Source organism: Thermoascus crustaceus (genome assembly GCF_041956765.1).
Source record: "Thermoascus crustaceus strain CBS 181.67 unplaced genomic scaffold VTN00scaffold_2, whole genome shotgun sequence".
In the NCBI taxonomy this organism is placed as follows: domain Eukaryota; kingdom Fungi; phylum Ascomycota; class Eurotiomycetes; order Eurotiales; family Thermoascaceae; genus Thermoascus; species Thermoascus crustaceus.
The window spans coordinates 1,648,754-1,665,825 of NW_027192528.1; the positions used below are offsets into that span (position 1 = coordinate 1,648,754).

At 50.3% G+C, this 17,072-nt stretch overlaps 7 protein-coding genes across 7 annotated transcripts; 4 read left to right on the plus strand and 3 right to left on the minus strand.

The window, feature by feature from the left end:
- Positions 1–1,661: 1,661 nt before the first annotated feature.
- On the minus strand, positions 1,662–2,709 carry VTN00DRAFT_4115 (uncharacterized protein; the record flags this gene model as incomplete). Its single annotated transcript, XM_069430508.1, has 3 exons — positions 1,662–2,284; positions 2,353–2,497; positions 2,557–2,709. The coding sequence occupies 3 exons, from the start codon at positions 2,707–2,709 to the stop codon at positions 1,662–1,664; spliced, it is 921 nt and encodes a 306-aa protein (XP_069289636.1).
- A 387-nt stretch (positions 2,710–3,096) lies between these two features.
- VTN00DRAFT_4116 (uncharacterized protein) lies at positions 3,097–5,927 on the plus strand (the record flags this gene model as incomplete). Its single annotated transcript, XM_069430509.1, has 8 exons — positions 3,097–3,175; positions 3,235–3,644; positions 3,696–3,878; positions 3,934–4,293; positions 4,353–4,893; positions 4,967–5,286; positions 5,341–5,518; positions 5,572–5,927. 8 exons carry the CDS (start codon positions 3,097–3,099, stop codon positions 5,925–5,927), a joined length of 2,427 nt encoding a protein of 808 aa, XP_069289637.1.
- A 3,203-nt stretch (positions 5,928–9,130) lies between these two features.
- Positions 9,131–11,437, plus strand: VTN00DRAFT_4117 (uncharacterized protein; the record flags this gene model as incomplete). The annotated part of the gene is made up of 1 exon (XM_069430510.1): positions 9,131–11,437. The coding sequence occupies one exon, from the start codon at positions 9,131–9,133 to the stop codon at positions 11,435–11,437; it is 2,307 nt and encodes a 768-aa protein (XP_069289638.1).
- A 787-nt stretch (positions 11,438–12,224) lies between these two features.
- VTN00DRAFT_4118 (uncharacterized protein) lies at positions 12,225–13,474 on the plus strand (the record flags this gene model as incomplete). Its single annotated transcript, XM_069430511.1, has 6 exons — positions 12,225–12,262; positions 12,388–12,667; positions 12,805–12,879; positions 12,958–13,070; positions 13,148–13,362; positions 13,446–13,474. 6 exons carry the CDS (start codon positions 12,225–12,227, stop codon positions 13,472–13,474), a joined length of 750 nt encoding a protein of 249 aa, XP_069289639.1.
- Position 13,475: 1 nt separating this feature from the next.
- On the minus strand, positions 13,476–13,823 carry VTN00DRAFT_4119 (uncharacterized protein; the record flags this gene model as incomplete). The annotated part of the gene is made up of 3 exons (XM_069430512.1): positions 13,476–13,502; positions 13,570–13,650; positions 13,701–13,823. 3 exons carry the CDS (start codon positions 13,821–13,823, stop codon positions 13,476–13,478), a joined length of 231 nt encoding a protein of 76 aa, XP_069289640.1.
- Positions 13,824–14,200: 377 nt separating this feature from the next.
- VTN00DRAFT_4120 (uncharacterized protein) lies at positions 14,201–15,694 on the minus strand (the record flags this gene model as incomplete). The annotated part of the gene is made up of 2 exons (XM_069430514.1): positions 14,201–15,516; positions 15,598–15,694. 2 exons carry the CDS (start codon positions 15,692–15,694, stop codon positions 14,201–14,203), a joined length of 1,413 nt encoding a protein of 470 aa, XP_069289641.1.
- Positions 15,695–16,140: 446 nt separating this feature from the next.
- Positions 16,141–16,943, plus strand: VTN00DRAFT_4121 (uncharacterized protein; the record flags this gene model as incomplete). Its single annotated transcript, XM_069430515.1, has 2 exons — positions 16,141–16,334; positions 16,394–16,943. The coding sequence occupies 2 exons, from the start codon at positions 16,141–16,143 to the stop codon at positions 16,941–16,943; spliced, it is 744 nt and encodes a 247-aa protein (XP_069289642.1).
- Positions 16,944–17,072: the final 129 nt, after the last annotated feature.

The window sequence follows — 17,072 nt, forward strand, 5'->3', positions numbered from 1 at the left end:
GATGATTACGCATTATCACCGGCACGGATTGCTATGCCCGTTATCGCCGATAATGATCAAAGCGAAACCGGGCCAGCCTCCGTGCCACGGGCCGTTACCGGAATCCCCCTTTCTCGGCCCGGGCCCCGAGGTGTCACCCTGTTACAGCACAGCCTAGAGATCACTGACAAGGCTGACGAAGGGAGGACTAGTCACGTGGCCATGCTGGATCGTCTACGATCCATTCTCACGATCCAGGTCCACGATCCACCTCCATGATCCATTCTCATGATCCATAGTCATGATCCATCGGATAGGTATTTCCGGGCAGAACTCAGGATGTATATAAGACGCTCCTTAACCATGGGGACTAGGACCCCGTAGTCAACTCAAATAGCAATCTTGATAGCAACATTGCTAGTAACGGCCTATTCATCTATCTCTTTCTCTTGCTTTCTGTCCTCAAGATAAACCCAACGAGCCTCCGCCTAAGAAGTCTTAGGTCCGCCGTTACAGATAGGTCTTCATACTGATATTTTAACACAATCACTTGTTAGGTACTTAACCAAGGTACTTAACCTAGGTCATGAAACTGCCTTGCATTGTTTAATAAAAAGGACTGACAAGTTTGAAACGGGGGTTATCAATAGACACACAAAGACCTTCAAACAAAGACTTAAAATCCGTTATACAGTAACCGCTTATTGTTTGTCTTGAACAATCATACGGGTTCCTTTTAGCTGACATGACAGCCTCTGCACTCCCATTGTCTATGTTCTTAGACCAGTTTTGCTTGTCTTTAGCTGGATCCGCCTTTCACCATGTCTCCAGCAACCCAAACTTTCAGAGTGCTATTTGCATTACAGTACTATCATTAGAGTCCGTTGCATTGTTATAAGCAAATATATGATGCCTCACATCTAATGTTCAATGCCTTGTTGCTTTCTCTTTTAGAGCCTAATTTTCCTTTTATCGAAGGCTTTGGGTGCTTGTTATTTCCACGAAAGACAGATTAGATCTGGGAAGAGCTATCCGAATATAGAGAAAAAGAAAACGGCATTCTATAAAGTAATGCACCAAAGGATTTCAGGCATATATCAACCGCCAGGCTTTTCCCTAAAGCCAATGCATCTTCCCGCTTTCCCAGAAAGGTATCAGTTTTTCAGCACCTCACCAGGTTCATGATTCCGGTTCCATCAGGCTACGCTAATAAATTTGTCACCCATATCCCCAAAGTTCTGGATAGGACTCGAGGAGGCGTGGATTATCATTATTTGTACGAGGTGTGCACGGACCGTCTGCACTATTGAAATGCTCATCTCTCATGATGTTGGCACCGATTCCCAGTTCAACGTAATAGTGATTAGATGATACAAAGAACGAAGCAGCGCGAGGACCGAACAGACAGCCCCTATTACCAGTTGCATTATCGTGGAGATGGAAAGTCATCCAATGAGCGTCGCTCAGAGGACCGTATAACGGTCATAAACGAGATCTGTCCTCTAGTAAAGGAAGACCGATTCGTTATCTATGGAATAATAGGGACTGGGAGTATACATTTCCCACCATTTCCTTATTAGTGAGAAAAATGCGGCGTATATATGGACATCATGATCAAACTTTAAGTATCATTCTTGACCGAGTGTGTCTGTGACAGCTGCCTATTTCACCCACAAGAGCGGTCAAATACCCTTGGCATACAAGCGTCCCCCGGCAGCGATATCAAACTCCACTGCTTTCTTCAGGCCGCAGATGTTGAATAGATCCCTTGGAGACCCGTTTCCACTCGCGTCTTGAGCGCCCTTTTCCTTGAGAATCTTGGCGGCTTGGCTCACACTTTCATAAACAGGTTTAAGAGCGAACGCAGGAAAGATGATTATCTGGAATCCTAACTCTTTCGCCTCCTGGGCAGATAGGTCTGGCGATACGCCACCGGGTACTGCGTTGAACAGCACCGGCGTCGGTGCAAGATCCTCACATATTTTCTTAGCCTCCTCCCTCGAAGTAATGCCCTCGAGGAATGCCACGTCTGCCCCGAGTTCGATTGCCCGTTTGAGTCTGGAAATAGCGACATCGTAACCCAACGACTCCAAGGCGTCCGTACGCGCGATAATAACGATATCACCGGGGGTTTCGGCCCGAGCATTGACAGCCGCCCGAATTCTGCTGAGATATTCTTCTTCTGGGACCAACTCCTTGTTGCGAAGATGTCCACATCGCTTGTTTACTACCTGGTCTTCAAGGTGCAACGCTGCCACACCTGCTCTCATATACTGTGAAACTGTTCGTCCAACCATGAGAGGGCCTATTCTCAGGATATCAGCCATTAGCATTCTCCATAATTGCGGCTAGACGGAAGTCTCTATACTATACCTCCATACCCGGTGTCAGCATCAGCGATCAGAGGTACTGATGGATCAAGACCGGCAATCATCGCAGCGTTGTCTCTCATGTCGTTAAGCGTAGCAATTCCGAGATCAGGCATTCCTAGCCTTGAGATCGTAGTTCCTGCTCCGGTCTTTCGCCACGATGGACTTTGTTAGCGTCAAGGAAGTGTATGTTGGCTTGATTTCATACCATGTAGAGGCAGTCAAACCCTTCGCTGAGTGCTATTCTCGCAGTAAATCCATCATATACTCCAGGGCATACGACAATCTTGCTCTTGTCGGCGAGGAGTGCACGCAGATTTGCAACTGCCGATTGGTTGAGATTGTCACCGGTAGAGCCCATATCGTCTGGTTGTCAGCTTTCGAGGAATAAATTAAAATAGAAGTTCTGTGCCTTGTCCGCAAATACCCTTGACTTGAATGTGTCTGGGGGCCTTGTGTTGTCCTACTTTCTCGGAGACTTAATGAGTCTGTAGCCGCTGCGGTGAGAAGCTTGCCGTTCACGGGCCGGTTGCATATTCAAAGCTATCCTGCTGGGGCAGGTTCTCGACATTGCCGACTTGCGTGGCGAACTATCATTGGTTACTTATAGCCTCCTTGGTGGTGATAATACAGTAACACCTTCCGCGGTTGTATAATAAAATATTATCTAATCTTCAACATCTAGCCTCTCGAAAACTTCGTTTGTGAGGAACGACGAAAGAGCCAACTGTGGTTACGGAGCTTCGAAATGGCAAAACCAAAGCAACTGCTGGATTACATCCAGCAGATAAGAAGCATAAAGTTACCAGAAAGCTCCGAGAGTCATGGTAAGATTCTTTGCTCATTCAACTCCTTGTTCAATGTGACTGAACCACCTTTCTACTAGTACTGTCGCTTCAGGGGTCGCATTTCTTGGAGCAAATAGAATCCATGGTCAAAGTTCTCCAAGATGCTGGATATCCACGAGAGTCTGGGGCGTTTTCTGATGTCATTTCAATCTGTCTCCTGCCGACCGACATGGGCGGGCTGGGGCATTCCCTAAATGCACAGTTGAGCGAAGAACAGGAAGCGGAGATATTGTTCCTCATATCTGCCTGGTTAGAATCCCTCAATTCTGAAGACAGGTCAAAGTCATCTATTCCGCCATTGATGTCCCGTCCTCCGGGGCGAAGAGCAATGACTCTCACAGAAAAGATATTTGCCATGCACGATGTCGAACGGAAAGGTTCTGTGCAACCTGGAGATATGGTGCGGGTGGATGTAGACTGGGTGATTGCTTCCGAAGCATCATGGGCGGTAAGTTTCATTTGATTGAAATGAGAAAATCTTATCCTAATCATTAAATAGGGCATGGAGAAAACATATAACGAACTAGGAAAGCCAGGAATCTTCCGTAATGACAGGTTCTGGCTGGCTGGAGACCATGTTGTGGATCCTCGCGTTAATCATTTGCCGCACATTAAGAGACTCATTGAGGCGACCGAGCGAGCCAAGCATGTCTTCAAAATGACAGATTACCAGGGGATGAATGTTTGTTGTCCGTTCTTGGTTATTTCTAGTGCTATTCTAACTGAGGGACATCTAGTACACAATACTGCACACAGAATTCTACCGCGAAAGAGCTCAACCAGGCATGATGATCATCGGTTCTGACTCTCATACCTGCTCATCTGGAGCCCTTGGCTGTCTGGCCATTGGCCTTGGAGCAGCCGATGTTACTATGCCACTTGTCACTGGAGAGACCTGGTTCAAAGTACCGGAGTGCGTCAACATTCGCCTCGTCGGTTCACCGGGGCCGGGGATAGGTGGTAAGGATACTATCCTTTACATATTGAAGGAACTCAAGAAAAACACGGTTGCAGCTGAGCGAGTAGTTGAGTTCACGGGCCCTGGTCTTCAGCATCTGTCTTGTGATGCACGTTTCGCGATCGCAAATATGACGACTGTTAGTTTCACATGTAGTATCTATTCCAAAAAATCAAACCTTGGCTAATGAACTTGCAGGAATTTGGTGGCATAACCGGTATCTTCGTGCCTGATCAGATCACGTACGATTTCATTAATAAACGGCGGCTGCCTCGACATAAAAATGCCTCGACGTACTTCCTCCCTGATGAAGATGCTAAATACGCGGCTGTTTATGAAATTGATCTTTCAAAAGTTGGATCGTTCCTCGCGCGATATCCGAGTCCAGACGACGTTATTCCAGTCAGCGAATTTGAGGGCGTGCAGTTGGATGGATGCTTCATTGGAGCCTGTACAACCGCAGAAGAGGATATCATTCTTGGTGCACTTGTGCTGGAACAAGGACTAAAAAGCGGTCTGAAGCCAGTGAAGAAAGGAAAGAGGAAGGTCGTCCCTGGCTCACGGCCTATCCTTCACAGGCTTCATGAGCTCGGTTTAGCAACTATATACAAGGATGCTGGATTTGAGATTGGAATCCCAGGATGCAGTTACTGCGTTGGCATGTCAGCTGACCGAGCGGCAGAAGGGGAGGTATGGATCTCTTCTCAGAATCGGAACTTTGAGAACCGCATGGGGAAGGGTAAGTCATTTCTTTTGTCATTGTAATTGCAAGCCATGTAACGGCAGATCTCATAATTCCTTTGCCACTTCAGGATCTATTGGACATCTCGCATCAGCGGCAACTGTTGCAGCATCTTCTTTTGAGATGAAAATTATCGACCCACAAAAGCTTCTTGATAGTATCGACCTAGACCGATGGCAGCGTCTAAAGGGAACCAAGCCCTTGACGGCGCCTTCTAATGGAAGTCCAGTATATGTTGAACCGAGCGGTTCCAGCGATTCTCCATCTGATAGTCAGAATCCAATCTCGTCCAATACCACGATCGTTGAAAAGGATGATATTGGATCCGCCGGTAGAGACATGCTGAAAGGAAAAGTCCAGAGACTTGGTGACTTTATAGATACGGATGCAGTAAGACATGCGTTTTCTCGGGAGTTTTCACAGACTAACGTTTCGGATATGAAGCTGGCACCCGCGCAGTATCTTATAACGTCTCAAACAAACGAAGACATTGGCGCGCATTGTCTTGAAAATACGCGCCCCAACTTCCGGGCACGAGTTAAAGAAGGGTTCAACATAGTCGTTGCCGGTAAAGCCTTTGGTTGCGGTTCTTCTCGCGAGCAGGCAGTATCTGCATTGCTAGGTGAGGATGAAATACCATCATTTAGTTTGAATTTTACTGACTATACAATTCAGGTTGTGGTGTACAATGTGTGATCGCCAAATCCTTCGCCTTTATCTACGCCCGTAACCAGTCAAACCTGGGCCTCCTAGGAATAATCGTCACAGATGACTCGTTTTATGAGGCGGCTCAAGATGGGTCGGATATTTCAATTGACCTTGGTGCAAGACGTATTACTGTCGAGGGTAAAGAATTTCGATTTCAGCTCAGTCAAATGGAGAAGGAACTTATCGCCAACGGAGGAATCGCCTCAGCGTTTAACAAATTTGGCAAGAAGCTATTCGAGGTGATGTGTGCTCCTAAAGGCCTCAAGGCTGGTGCGAAAACAACTTCGGAGGAAAGTCACTTTCCAAAGTCTTTACAGTGGTAGCAGTGTTGTGTATAAGCCTATTTCTATCAGTTTTCATGAACCCTGAAAGAGGATAATTGTTGTAACCACAGAACCTTCTCTAAGAAAAACTAACTATCAAGAAAGGAAGGAATCTTTTACTTGCTTCTTTTGTGTTCTGCTATAGACAGACTATCTTTTTTACGTAATGACAAGGTGTGTATGTAGCTGCTCAAATCAGGCGAGACCTTTATCATTATTTGATGAAGAGGTTATCAGATATTCACCCCCGCGGACAATTGCTATTTTATTCTGAACAGGTGTTTTGCCTCACTCTGATGATTATGATTAGAGCCGAATATTACCATTATAACCTAGTGGTATGCCAAGAGACCTATCAGCCTAGTCAGCACACGCCGATTCGGATCTGCAGAAGGTCATAGTCCCTGCAGTAAAGGAATCATACTGTCTATATCCAAAACCGGCTATTTTCCTTTGTTATATCCTTTCATATATCTCGGGATCGTTAAATAAAGAAATATTCGGAAGGTCTTAACCCCTAATTCCATAAGAATAAATAGTCAGTTAGGTAGATTCGAATAATCAGAGCTTTCATCATCATACCTTCGGATTACTAGGCTCGCGCAGTCTGACAGAGTATCAGAAACAGTTACATAGTAGCAGGCACTACACCATAGCCAGTTTTCATCCTTGTTCTAAAATGGAAAAAGAATGGACTTAGAGAATGTACATATTTGCCACTGAATGACAATTTGCACACATGGACAGTGAAGACATGGGGTAGGGGGTAGACCCTGGCATTCTTCAGACCCATGTCATGTGCGGTATGGGTGCCCGAAACTCGAGTGAAAAGGGTGTCTCTGGGGAAGCCGATGCGGCTCAGCATTCGGAACAGTCGGTGAGAGATGGCCACGGTTTTAAAATAAGGTAATTGAATATGCAGATCCGAGGCGAATAGTTCACGGTAAGCTAGCAGAAGACGCGTACAGTACATACTATTGTGTGCATAGGTGCCGTGCAATGCATGTCATCAGGAAACCTTACAGGTATACTAGTTCAGCACTTGCTATAGGATAGGAGTGCTTATTTCTAGCGGCTCTCTCTATATATCAGATCAAGTATATAAGAGGAAAAAAATATGTTCACAATGTATCCATAAGGAGAATATCTGATTACGAGACGCAGCGACTTCTGTGAACCACGAGATCAGAGAGAAATTCAGTGTCTAGGACTCGGAATAGGATTCCAAATAATTCCTTCGTTGCCGACATCTACGGGTGACTTGAAGGTGACAGATCGAAAAAGTGCTAGCTAGTAATTGTGACAGTTCGCTGCAGCATCACTTTCAGGGGTGGCCGGGACCTTCAAATGAAACTGGAAAACAAATATGATGACGTTGCATTAGAGGTGAGGCACCAGATATAATTTCCTCTAATAATAATGATGTAGAAGGAGTTTCAGTGATAATGTGAGCCAGTGATTTGCGCCCCGTTTGTATGGGATTGTCCGTCACTGCGGGTAGCCTGGGCGCCTTAGAGCTTGTTTGGTGGCCTATTCGGAAAGAATCTCAATAAAGAGACGGTGAGAACTTTGAGGTTGATCATCGAAACAACCCCACCTGTTTTCTCTGTTAAGCCCTACACTAGAGAGATACCTATTCATGGTTAGGAGGAGTTGATCGCGTATTGTAGAAGAGACAGGGTGCACTTATGGGATTCATAGGATGGTAATCCCAGGTAACGGGTGAAATAACTCATCGTTGGTAAGGCTCCAGTAGACACCAATTTCTGTTCATCTATGTAGCTTTCTTCTTTGATGCTATTGGACAAATATATGGGTTTTCTCCGGTCATTTTCGAACGTAGCACCTGAAGGCAACCACCTTGGTAGAAAAACCAGCGAGGTGAAGACGGATCATCTGGTTAGACTCAACAGCACAAGGCTATAAATTCCTCGAGACACGAATCAATGGAATAAGGAGCTCCCATATCCGTCAGTTAAGATGGAGAGACAGAGGGAGTATCCCGGTTTTCTGAGGCCGGGGTAGGGCCGACATCACAACCGGGCGCAAAGGGCTAGGGCTAGGGCTCAGGGCGCTCGTGCTGACGCCCTTCCCCGCGCTTCGTCAGCCTTCTGTTGTCGCCAGCTTCTCCAGGACATCAACTTCTTTCTCCAGGGGAACCGTCCTATAGCAGTAGAGAGGACTCTCCCCACTGGTGCTATATCTCCATCGCTTTTTTCCCCGCGTTCGGCGGTGCATAGCTGAGTATGGCCCTGCACAGCCATTCCGAAGGAAGCGTGGCTTAACCTTCACCATGAGCTCTAGACTGTCAGCTTGTTTGTTAACCCTGGGGTCCGTCATGCGCCATTTGCTTCAGACTTCCATTCAAATTTCTATAGACTCGGCTCATGATTGGCCTATCGTGACTTGGATTGGGGAACAGGAATAAGCGCCAATCGACTATACCTGTGACGGGCGTTGATGGCTGAGTCGGGCGTCAAAAGCTGGGTGAGTCGCGATGCATCTTCGGCTCCTCGAGCCTTGCTGATGGCCAAAGTCTTCTATGGAAAGCCTTCTACTCTCCCCCGTCAACATACGCGGCGATACGCCGCTCTTGCTGACCGCCTGTTAGCAGGGCAAACATGCCTGCAACCACGGCTGCAGCCAATGCGGCTGTGATCTTAGCACTATTCTACTGGTTCGTTCTCATGGGGCGCTCTTCTGGCCAGGGGCTGCCGGCTGTGACCCAGGCAGCCCTGCACGGAAAAGAGGTAGCATAGAAGCATGCTCAGTAACGGCCCCAGGATTCCATTATGACCAGTTTTTGAAACAATCCTAGGCTCCAGATTGCCCCTCACCTGCATTGCTCAACAATAACAGGATACAAAAAGAGACTGAGAGCCTGATTTTACCCTTCTTTCAGTTCAAAACACACTTTGTCTCTTGCCCGAACGTGGGTATTTGAATGCGCTTTCTCCCATATAGCACCAGACAGTGACCGCAACTGGCTCAGCACCACCTCGTTCTATATCATTTAGTTTCACGACTCATCATCCTGAACCTTTGCTTTAGTTTCTCTGCTTATTTTTCTGAGTGGACCTTTTCTGCATTCCTCTGCATGCCCTCCACCTCGACACCCTGCGCGAATTCTTCTTCAGAATCAAGTAATCCTCTGCTTACTGCCACGGAGTCCGAAAAAGTGCCTTTCATAGGCCCACAAAGCTATGAATGCCAACAATATGATTCATCCTGTTGCCCCGGGTCATCTTCCTCCAAATCTCCACGGGGGTTCTCGCGTGTTTCATCACCCGCCGCCGCGGCCTACCAATAGCGTTCAGCGCGGTACCCAGTTTATGGGGCAAAATGACGTTGAAGATGACATTGCTGGCCGGATGAGAATGCTCGATATCGACAGCCATAGCCCTGCTAAAGGCAGAGAAGGCATGGATCAGAGTCAGACCCTGCAGGGTCTCCAACCACTCGACATGAGCGCTACTACACCTTTCTACGAAGGATGGACATTCTACCAGGCCGATCCTGAGGAACCTGGACAGAGACCTACCTGGAGCCGTGCCACAAAGACCAAAATGCACCTGTCACAGGATGTGCTTGCCAAAATGGTCCAAAGACAGAAGAAAAAGATGACAACCGCAGAACAGTATCAAAGCCTCAGTAAACTCAAACGTGCCCATGTGGACCGACTGATTGAGGATCACAAGATCCAGGACAACGATCCTCGTTTCGACTGGTCCTGCGTATACGTGACCCTCGACATGAAACAAGTGAAAAGAAAAGGTGCCCGCCGGGGCAACTACGAGGTAATCTCCATGGATGTGGTCATTATGCGCAAGCTGCGTCCAGATATCTCTATCAGGCTTGCTATGGTCACTCCTCCAGCGTCCAAAACCGTCTTTGGTGAGCTTGTGGACCTCAACACCCCTTCTAGGGCAACTCTAAAGGATAAGGATCAGAGGAAATTCGATAACTCTAATGCTGGCCCTGATCCAAGGCCCACGAAGGGGATGCCTATGGACGGTCAACGGTTCGGGCAAGGATTCGGTCAAGAAGTCCTGCCTCCTGGAATGGCTAATATGCCTCAGCAACCGAGCCCTCCCACAATACCTTCCCATCCTACACCTGGACCACCTGGACCTGGGAATATAAATCTAGGACAACGACCAATGGCAGCACCAGGACAACCTACGCCTAGTCCCCGGAGTCCTCCTGCTGCCGGTCATCCCACAGGTATGCACAATGGTATCGGAGCCACTGGCATGAATCCCATGGGCATCGAGATGCTCAACGGCGGAACCCCAGTTCCACCAGGAGGCCCTGCTGGTGGTCACCCCGCAGGTATGTATGGTAGTATTGGTGCTGCCGGTGCGAGACCTCCCATGGGCATTGAGATGCCTAATGGCAGAACACCAGTTCCACCAGGGGCTCCAGGTGGTTACCCAGCAGGTATGCACAGTGGAATAGGAACCGCTGGTGTAAAAGCTCCCATGGGCATTGAGGTGCTTAACAGTAGACCTCCAGTTCCACCAGGAGGCCCGACTACTGGTCACCCCACAGATATGCATGGTGGTATCAGAACCACTACCGCAAGAAGCCCCATGGGTGTTGAAGTGCTAAACAGCCGAACCCCAGTTCCACAAGGACACCCAGCAAGTATGCATGGTGGTATGGGTACCGATGGTGCAAGAGCCCCCATGGGTAGTGAGGTACTTAATGGCAGACCCCCAGTTTCTCCAGGAGGCCCTGGTGGTGGTCACTCAGCAGGTATGCAAGGTGGTATTGGTGTCACCGCTGCAAAGCCGCCCATGGGTATCGAAGTGCTTAATGGCAAAACTCCAGCTCCACCAGGAGGTCCTGGTGTGCTTCGTCCAATGCAGAGGCTAGGGGGTACGATTCCGCCTCGGACACCGTTTCCCAATGACTTTCCCATGAAGCAGAACAGGGATGAACCACCGCCTGTAGAGCCAAAAACGCCTAACTCAAGTCGTCCTGCTAAGTCTCCCAAACCGTATCCAACATCCGAGACGGATTGGTTCCCGGAGACCAGCAGTGTCGAAGGTGATGAGTCGTCACTTTTCGAACAGGACGAAGAGAGCTCAGCCACGGAAGACTCATACGAGGACGGACAGGAAAAACCACAGCTGCGCGAAAGCCCGCATCTTCAACGACGTCCTTCAAACCGTGGTCGGCATGAACCCGTGTACCGCACTCACTACCGAAAGCACCCACACAAGAATACATATCCCGGTGAAGAGAATTGGAAACGGTATCTAGCCGGGCAGGTTGACCTCGTGCCGGAGAACAGCATGCGCGCTCACCGGGAGCGGGGAAAGATCCGAACCTCCGATGCACTTCTCCTGGACCGTGCTCGACCGAGGGTGACGTATGGTGACCGAGCTGATTATCGTGTCTCGATTTCGCCTGCCTCAACAGAGATAGCGTATATTGACGAGATGATGCGAGAGGGGCAGAGGGAACGAGAACGGGTCCATGAACGTGCTATCGAGTACATCTGAAATCGAAAGCTCCAAGAGCGCGAGAAGCGGCTCCTACGCCGGGAGCGGGAGCTCGAGTACCGTGAAAGAGAATTGGACGAGAAGGCCAAAGCCCGTCTAATGGGACATCGTACTAGAAGATACCCGGTCTACCGTCGCTTTAGCTACGGCAGCCGAGGCGATGATTACTGAAGGGAGTTTATTCTTACAAGTTTGTTCTTATTATGTGCGTCGTTTAATGATACCATTGTTTTGTTGAGATGCCAATTTCTTCGGTTTCAAGATTCAGATATGTCCTTTGGCTCTTCCGAGAAAAGAAATGCGGAGTCATCCAAATTCATCTCGATGTCTGTTCCGTTCAATGGGTGTATTTTGTGATACTTGGGCATGTATTGAGCCATTCGTTTGACGTTGATCGTTTACCTGCGGCTAGCGGTGTAAGAGTATGAGGATCGCACCTAAGGAAGCCAAAAGACTCTGTCGGGCTGCTTCGTTCAAGCAAGAAAGTCGTGATTCCGCTCATTCCACTTTTCTGAGGCTGTAGCTGCCAGTAGGACGGCGTGCTGGGCGACGTTGACGTTGCACTTCACCGCGTATCGATAAGGGGCTTCCCCACCGCTGCCCCTCGCTCCGGTTTCCGCCGCCCTCGTCCCCCGCTGAGCTTCCTTTAAGTAATTTCCGCCCTCTCTCTCTTTCTCTCTGCTCCAAGCTGTCAGTCAACATTCTCCGTTTCACCCTTCCCAGAACTCCTCAATTGTTCCATTTTCTTCGATCTTACTCAGACTATTCATCTCACACAACCGCCAAAATGCCTCGCAAGTTCTTCGTCGGAGGGAACTTCAAGATGTATGTGCCGTGCCACTACCCCGGACACTCATCCGTTGCCCCGCGCTCGACCTCAAAAATCACCACGTTTCTTTATACAACCATGACTTCGTATTCCTTCTCTCCGGTATCTGACAATCAATCAGGAACGGCGTTGCCGACTCCCTCTCCTCCATCGTCGCCAACCTCAACGCCGCCCAGGTCGACCCCAACACTGAGGTCGTCATTGCCCCGCCATCCCTCTACCTCTTGCTGGTGCGCCAGCTCGCCGACCCCAAGTTCGCCGTCTCGGCCCAGAACGTCTTCGACAAGCCCAATGGTGCTTTCACCGGTGAGGTCAGCGTTGAGCAGCTCAGAGACGCCAAGATCGACTGGACCATCGTCGGCCACAGCGAGCGCAGAACCATCCTGAAGGAGGACGATGATGTAGGTTTTCCCCATTTTTTTCTTACCCCGAGCGGGAGTAAACGGCAGAAACTCTTGAGCGGTTATACGTTTACCCCTTTGATTTGCTGGGGAAGTGCAGGAAAGAAAAGATGGCTGATACACGTGTACTATTATAGTTCGTGGCCCGCAAGACCAAGGCCGCCATCGAGGGTGGACTGAATGTCATCCTCTGCATTGGTGAGAGTCTCGAGGTACGTGTGGAACTTTGAACGTGGTTTACTGTTGAGGTGGCAGTCGAACACAACGTTGACTGACACGACGAATTACAGGACCGTGAGGCCGACAAGACCCTCGACGTCGTGACCCGTCAGCTCAACGCCGTCGCTGGCGTCCTGTCCAAAGAGCAGTGGGCTAAGGTCGTCATTGCCTACGAGCCCATCTGGTATGTTTCTCCCCACCTTTCTTTCCAGACCATTTCGTTCCTTAAAAAAGATCCCCTCTCTGACGTGGATACAACAGGGCCATCGGAACCGGCAAGGTCGCTACCACCCAGCAGGCCCAGGAGGTCCACGCCACCATCCGTAAGTGGCTGGCCGACAAGATCTCCCCCGAGGCCTCTGACAACACCCGCGTCATCTACGGCGGCAGTGTCAGCGAGAAGAACTGCAGGGACCTGGCCAAGGAGCCCGACGTCGACGGTTTCCTGGTCGGTGGTGCCAGCTTGAAGCCTGCATGTATGTTGCCTTCAACTTGCTCATCCCACCCTCTCTTCCTTGATACACAAGAAGAACATTGCGCTAACAAGAATCAACTACAGTCGTCGACATCATCAACTCCAACATCTAAACTAAACAACATGCTCCCCATTTTCTCTCTGAGCCAACTTCAGACGTGATGATCAACCGGTAGAAAAGCAAAAACAAAAACCACAAACTACTAACTATACCTCTTCTTTCACTGGAGTTACCGCGCGCTGGGGTAGGTTGGATAAATGCCTCGCAATGCATCACGTACCCAGCTAGCTAGCTACGATCCATCACATGGCCAGAACAAAAACAAAACAAAAAAAAACAAAGCCTGAGATGAATCGAAGCGGCTGGATTACGCATTGCAGCATCAAATGAGAAAAAGAGAGAGAAGAAAGGAAAAAGAGGATGGTATATGATATCCCCTTTTTGTAATCGAACTTAAACATATCGGCTTGCCGATATGATGATCAACGAGAAATAAATAGAAACAAACGAATAAATGAATGAATCTTCCCTAATTAATTAATTGGCTAACTAATCAATAATGATGTAGCTAATGGGAAATGTGAAGAACAGTTACAAGGTTCTTCTTTGTTCTCATATTCTCTCTGCAGAAACAACTTTGTAAGAAAAGGAGAATCTGGTATCATATCTTTTCATATAGCCTACAAATACTCTGTCTTCATCTGGATGCCATGCAGCGGGCAATCTCCTCGCCCATTTACATACAAAAATGCTATTCATACACCTGATCCCATGTCCTCAAGACATCACAATCCGCTTCTATAATCATCATCATCATATTTTACAACATCAGCCAAAGTTAAGAAGAATACAAAACCGAAACCCCCACACCCCGCCAGTACGACGATCCCGGCGACCCCCCTCCGGCACTCTGTCCACCGCCCGACGTACCGGGCGTGTACTTCGGCGACGGGGGCGACGACGACGACGGCTGGACGGAGAAGGACCCGGGACCGAGCCCGACGCCCGCGCTGACTAGGAGCTCCTTTACCCTCCCCTCCCACAGGATGCGCACGTTCCACGACTGGTCGACGCGGATCTTGATCACGGATTCGGTCTCCTCCTTTGCTGCCGCTGGCGGTGGGGGCAGAGATTCGGGAAGGACCGTCGGGGCCGGAGACATGGGCGTCATGACGGCGGGTGCGTCCCACGATCTCATCTTCCGTCGGGCCCATTCGAGACCGTCGTCTGCCTCCTCGCGTGACGGGATTGTTCTTCGGGTCTTCCGCCAGAGTTCGCACCCGGCCACCATTTCGCTTTCCCAGCTGTAGACATTGAAGCCGAAGCGGGAGCTGAATGCCAGGTTGGGGGAGGCCCGGAGGGAGTAGGTCGTTGAGAGGGAGCCGGTCAGGGGGGTCAGGGTCAGAGTGAGGGTGTAAGGAAAGGTCGAGATGGGGCTGTTATTATTGCTTCCGTCCGTGGCCGCGGGAAGGGTGGTGAATCTCAAGCCTGTGGACATTCCCACGAGCGACGACACCGGGGAATAGTACGCCTCCCCGCCTGCAGAGAGCAGTGATAGTGGAGGGGACCCGTCCTTCGTGCTTCGGGGATCAGGACCGAAATTCCACAGCCCTCGCCAGCCGAACAGGGCGTTGTCGGTGCTGAAGAGGTACTCGTTGCTGTATTTGCCAGTATCATGGGACAGCTGCGTCAGGATGGAGGCCTGCGGGGCCGATTTGGACATGGGCGGTCCCCGAGTGGAACAGAGCGCCAGCGTCAGCTGCGTGGTGGGTGATATCCGGCGCAGAAACAGTGCCATGAGGGTCGTCGGAGGCGGCAAGTGCAGGGTCGCATGCAGCAGAGTTGCTTTCCGCTGCGCAACGTCTGCCTCGTTGCCGGATGGTGTTTTGATCCCATCCAGCACGGCTTCCCATCCCCAGTCCCGGGCCGGAGCCTCAGGCGGCTGTATCTGACGGTATCCGGGGACAAGTTTCCGTAGAGGGATCAGGGCGCTTCGGCTGGGGGTGTCATTGAGAGGGATTGTGCTGAACAAGTATGATATGGATCCATCGATCAGGCCAACCGTACCGAGGGTATATGTCGTCGCGAATTGGGGTGTAGCCAGCGACGAGAGGTGGACACGCAGTCGCTCGGGGGTGGAGAAGTCGAGCAGCGCTGGATGCAGGAAGCACACCTAGGTCAGCATCCACAATGTGTTACGTATGAACATCAAATGGCAAGGCATTATCAACGTACACTGCGCGGTGGCCGTCAGCGAGGAATACGAGTTGTCGCGGTTCCAGCTGGTCGCTTCGGCGAAAGCGAGCTGGATATAGTCCATGAAATCAAGCATTGTCGGCGGCAACCAAAGCCAAGGGGCTATACTTGATCACACATAACCAGAGGACGTCAATTAGAGTGCAATATAAGCGTCGTCAGCGAGGCATCGTGTCGAGCCCGCGGGGGGAGAGCAGCTCTCTGCGATGTCTGGAGGAGATGTTGGACGCGCATGACGTCTCCGCAAGCTGATTCCCCGATGCGGCCTAGCCCTGGCGGATAAGCGCGCATCAACGTTCCTCCGGCCCCGCCGCCGTTATCAAGAAAAAATCCCCAAAATTAATTCCCATATCGGGCGACGAGCACCGCTGCGACTCTTGTTTTGTTCCATCTTTCTGCGTCCCTTCGCTCCGGACAACTGCTCTTGCGCTCTTCAATCCCCTCAGCGCGCAGTTATCCTTTCAATAACCGCCCCTTTCCCAGAACCAAAACACCACCTACGAGGCAAGCAACACCGTCACCATGCCCGTCTCCAAGCGTGCAAAGATCGTCCACGAGAGCAAGACCACCAAGAAGTCGCACAAGGAGCAGACCCGTCGGCTCTTCGCCAACATCCGCGAATGCATCGAGAAATATGACCACCTCTTCGTCTTCTCCGTCGACAACATGCGCAACACGTACCTGAAGGACGTGCGCACCGAGTTCTCTGATAGCCGGTTCGTCCTACCACATTCTATCATTATTTAACGAAGGGTTAACTGACAGTGTTATATAGCCTCTTCTTCGGAAAGACAAAAGTCATGGCCGTCGCCCTGGGAAACTCCCCCGAGACCGAATTCGCCCCGAACCTCCACCAACTCGCTCCGTTCCTCACCGGCGCCGTCGGGCTGCTCTTCACCTCGCGCGACCCGGAGTCGGTCCTCGCGCACTTCGACGCCTACCGCCCGCTCGACTTCGCCCGCGCCGGCACCGTCAGCCCGCGCGACTTCATCATCCCCAATGGCGTGGTGCACTCCCGCGCGGGCGAGATCCCGACCTCCGAGGACGAGCCCGTCAGCCACACCGTCGAGCCGACGCTGCGCAAGCTGGGTGTCCCCACGAGACTGGTCAAGGGCAAGGTGGTGCTCGAGATGACGGATGGGCCGGGTTACCAGGTGTGCAGGGCCGGTGAGACGCTGGATTCGAGGCAGACGACGCTGCTGAAGATGTTTGGGGTTGCTACAGCCGAGTTCCGCGTTGCTATGAAGGCGCTCTGGAGCCGGAGTAGTGGAGAGGTCAAGGTGCTGGAGAAGAAAGAGAGTGAGATGGATGTTGATGGGGAGTAATGATTTCCACACGGAAAAAAAAAAGTGGGTGGCGGTACATATATATTTTCTTTTCTCGAGCATATTATGGGAGTATGGCACGGGCGTTTTTTTTTTCTTTTTTTGCTTCTGCTTTTTTGTTTCTTAGAT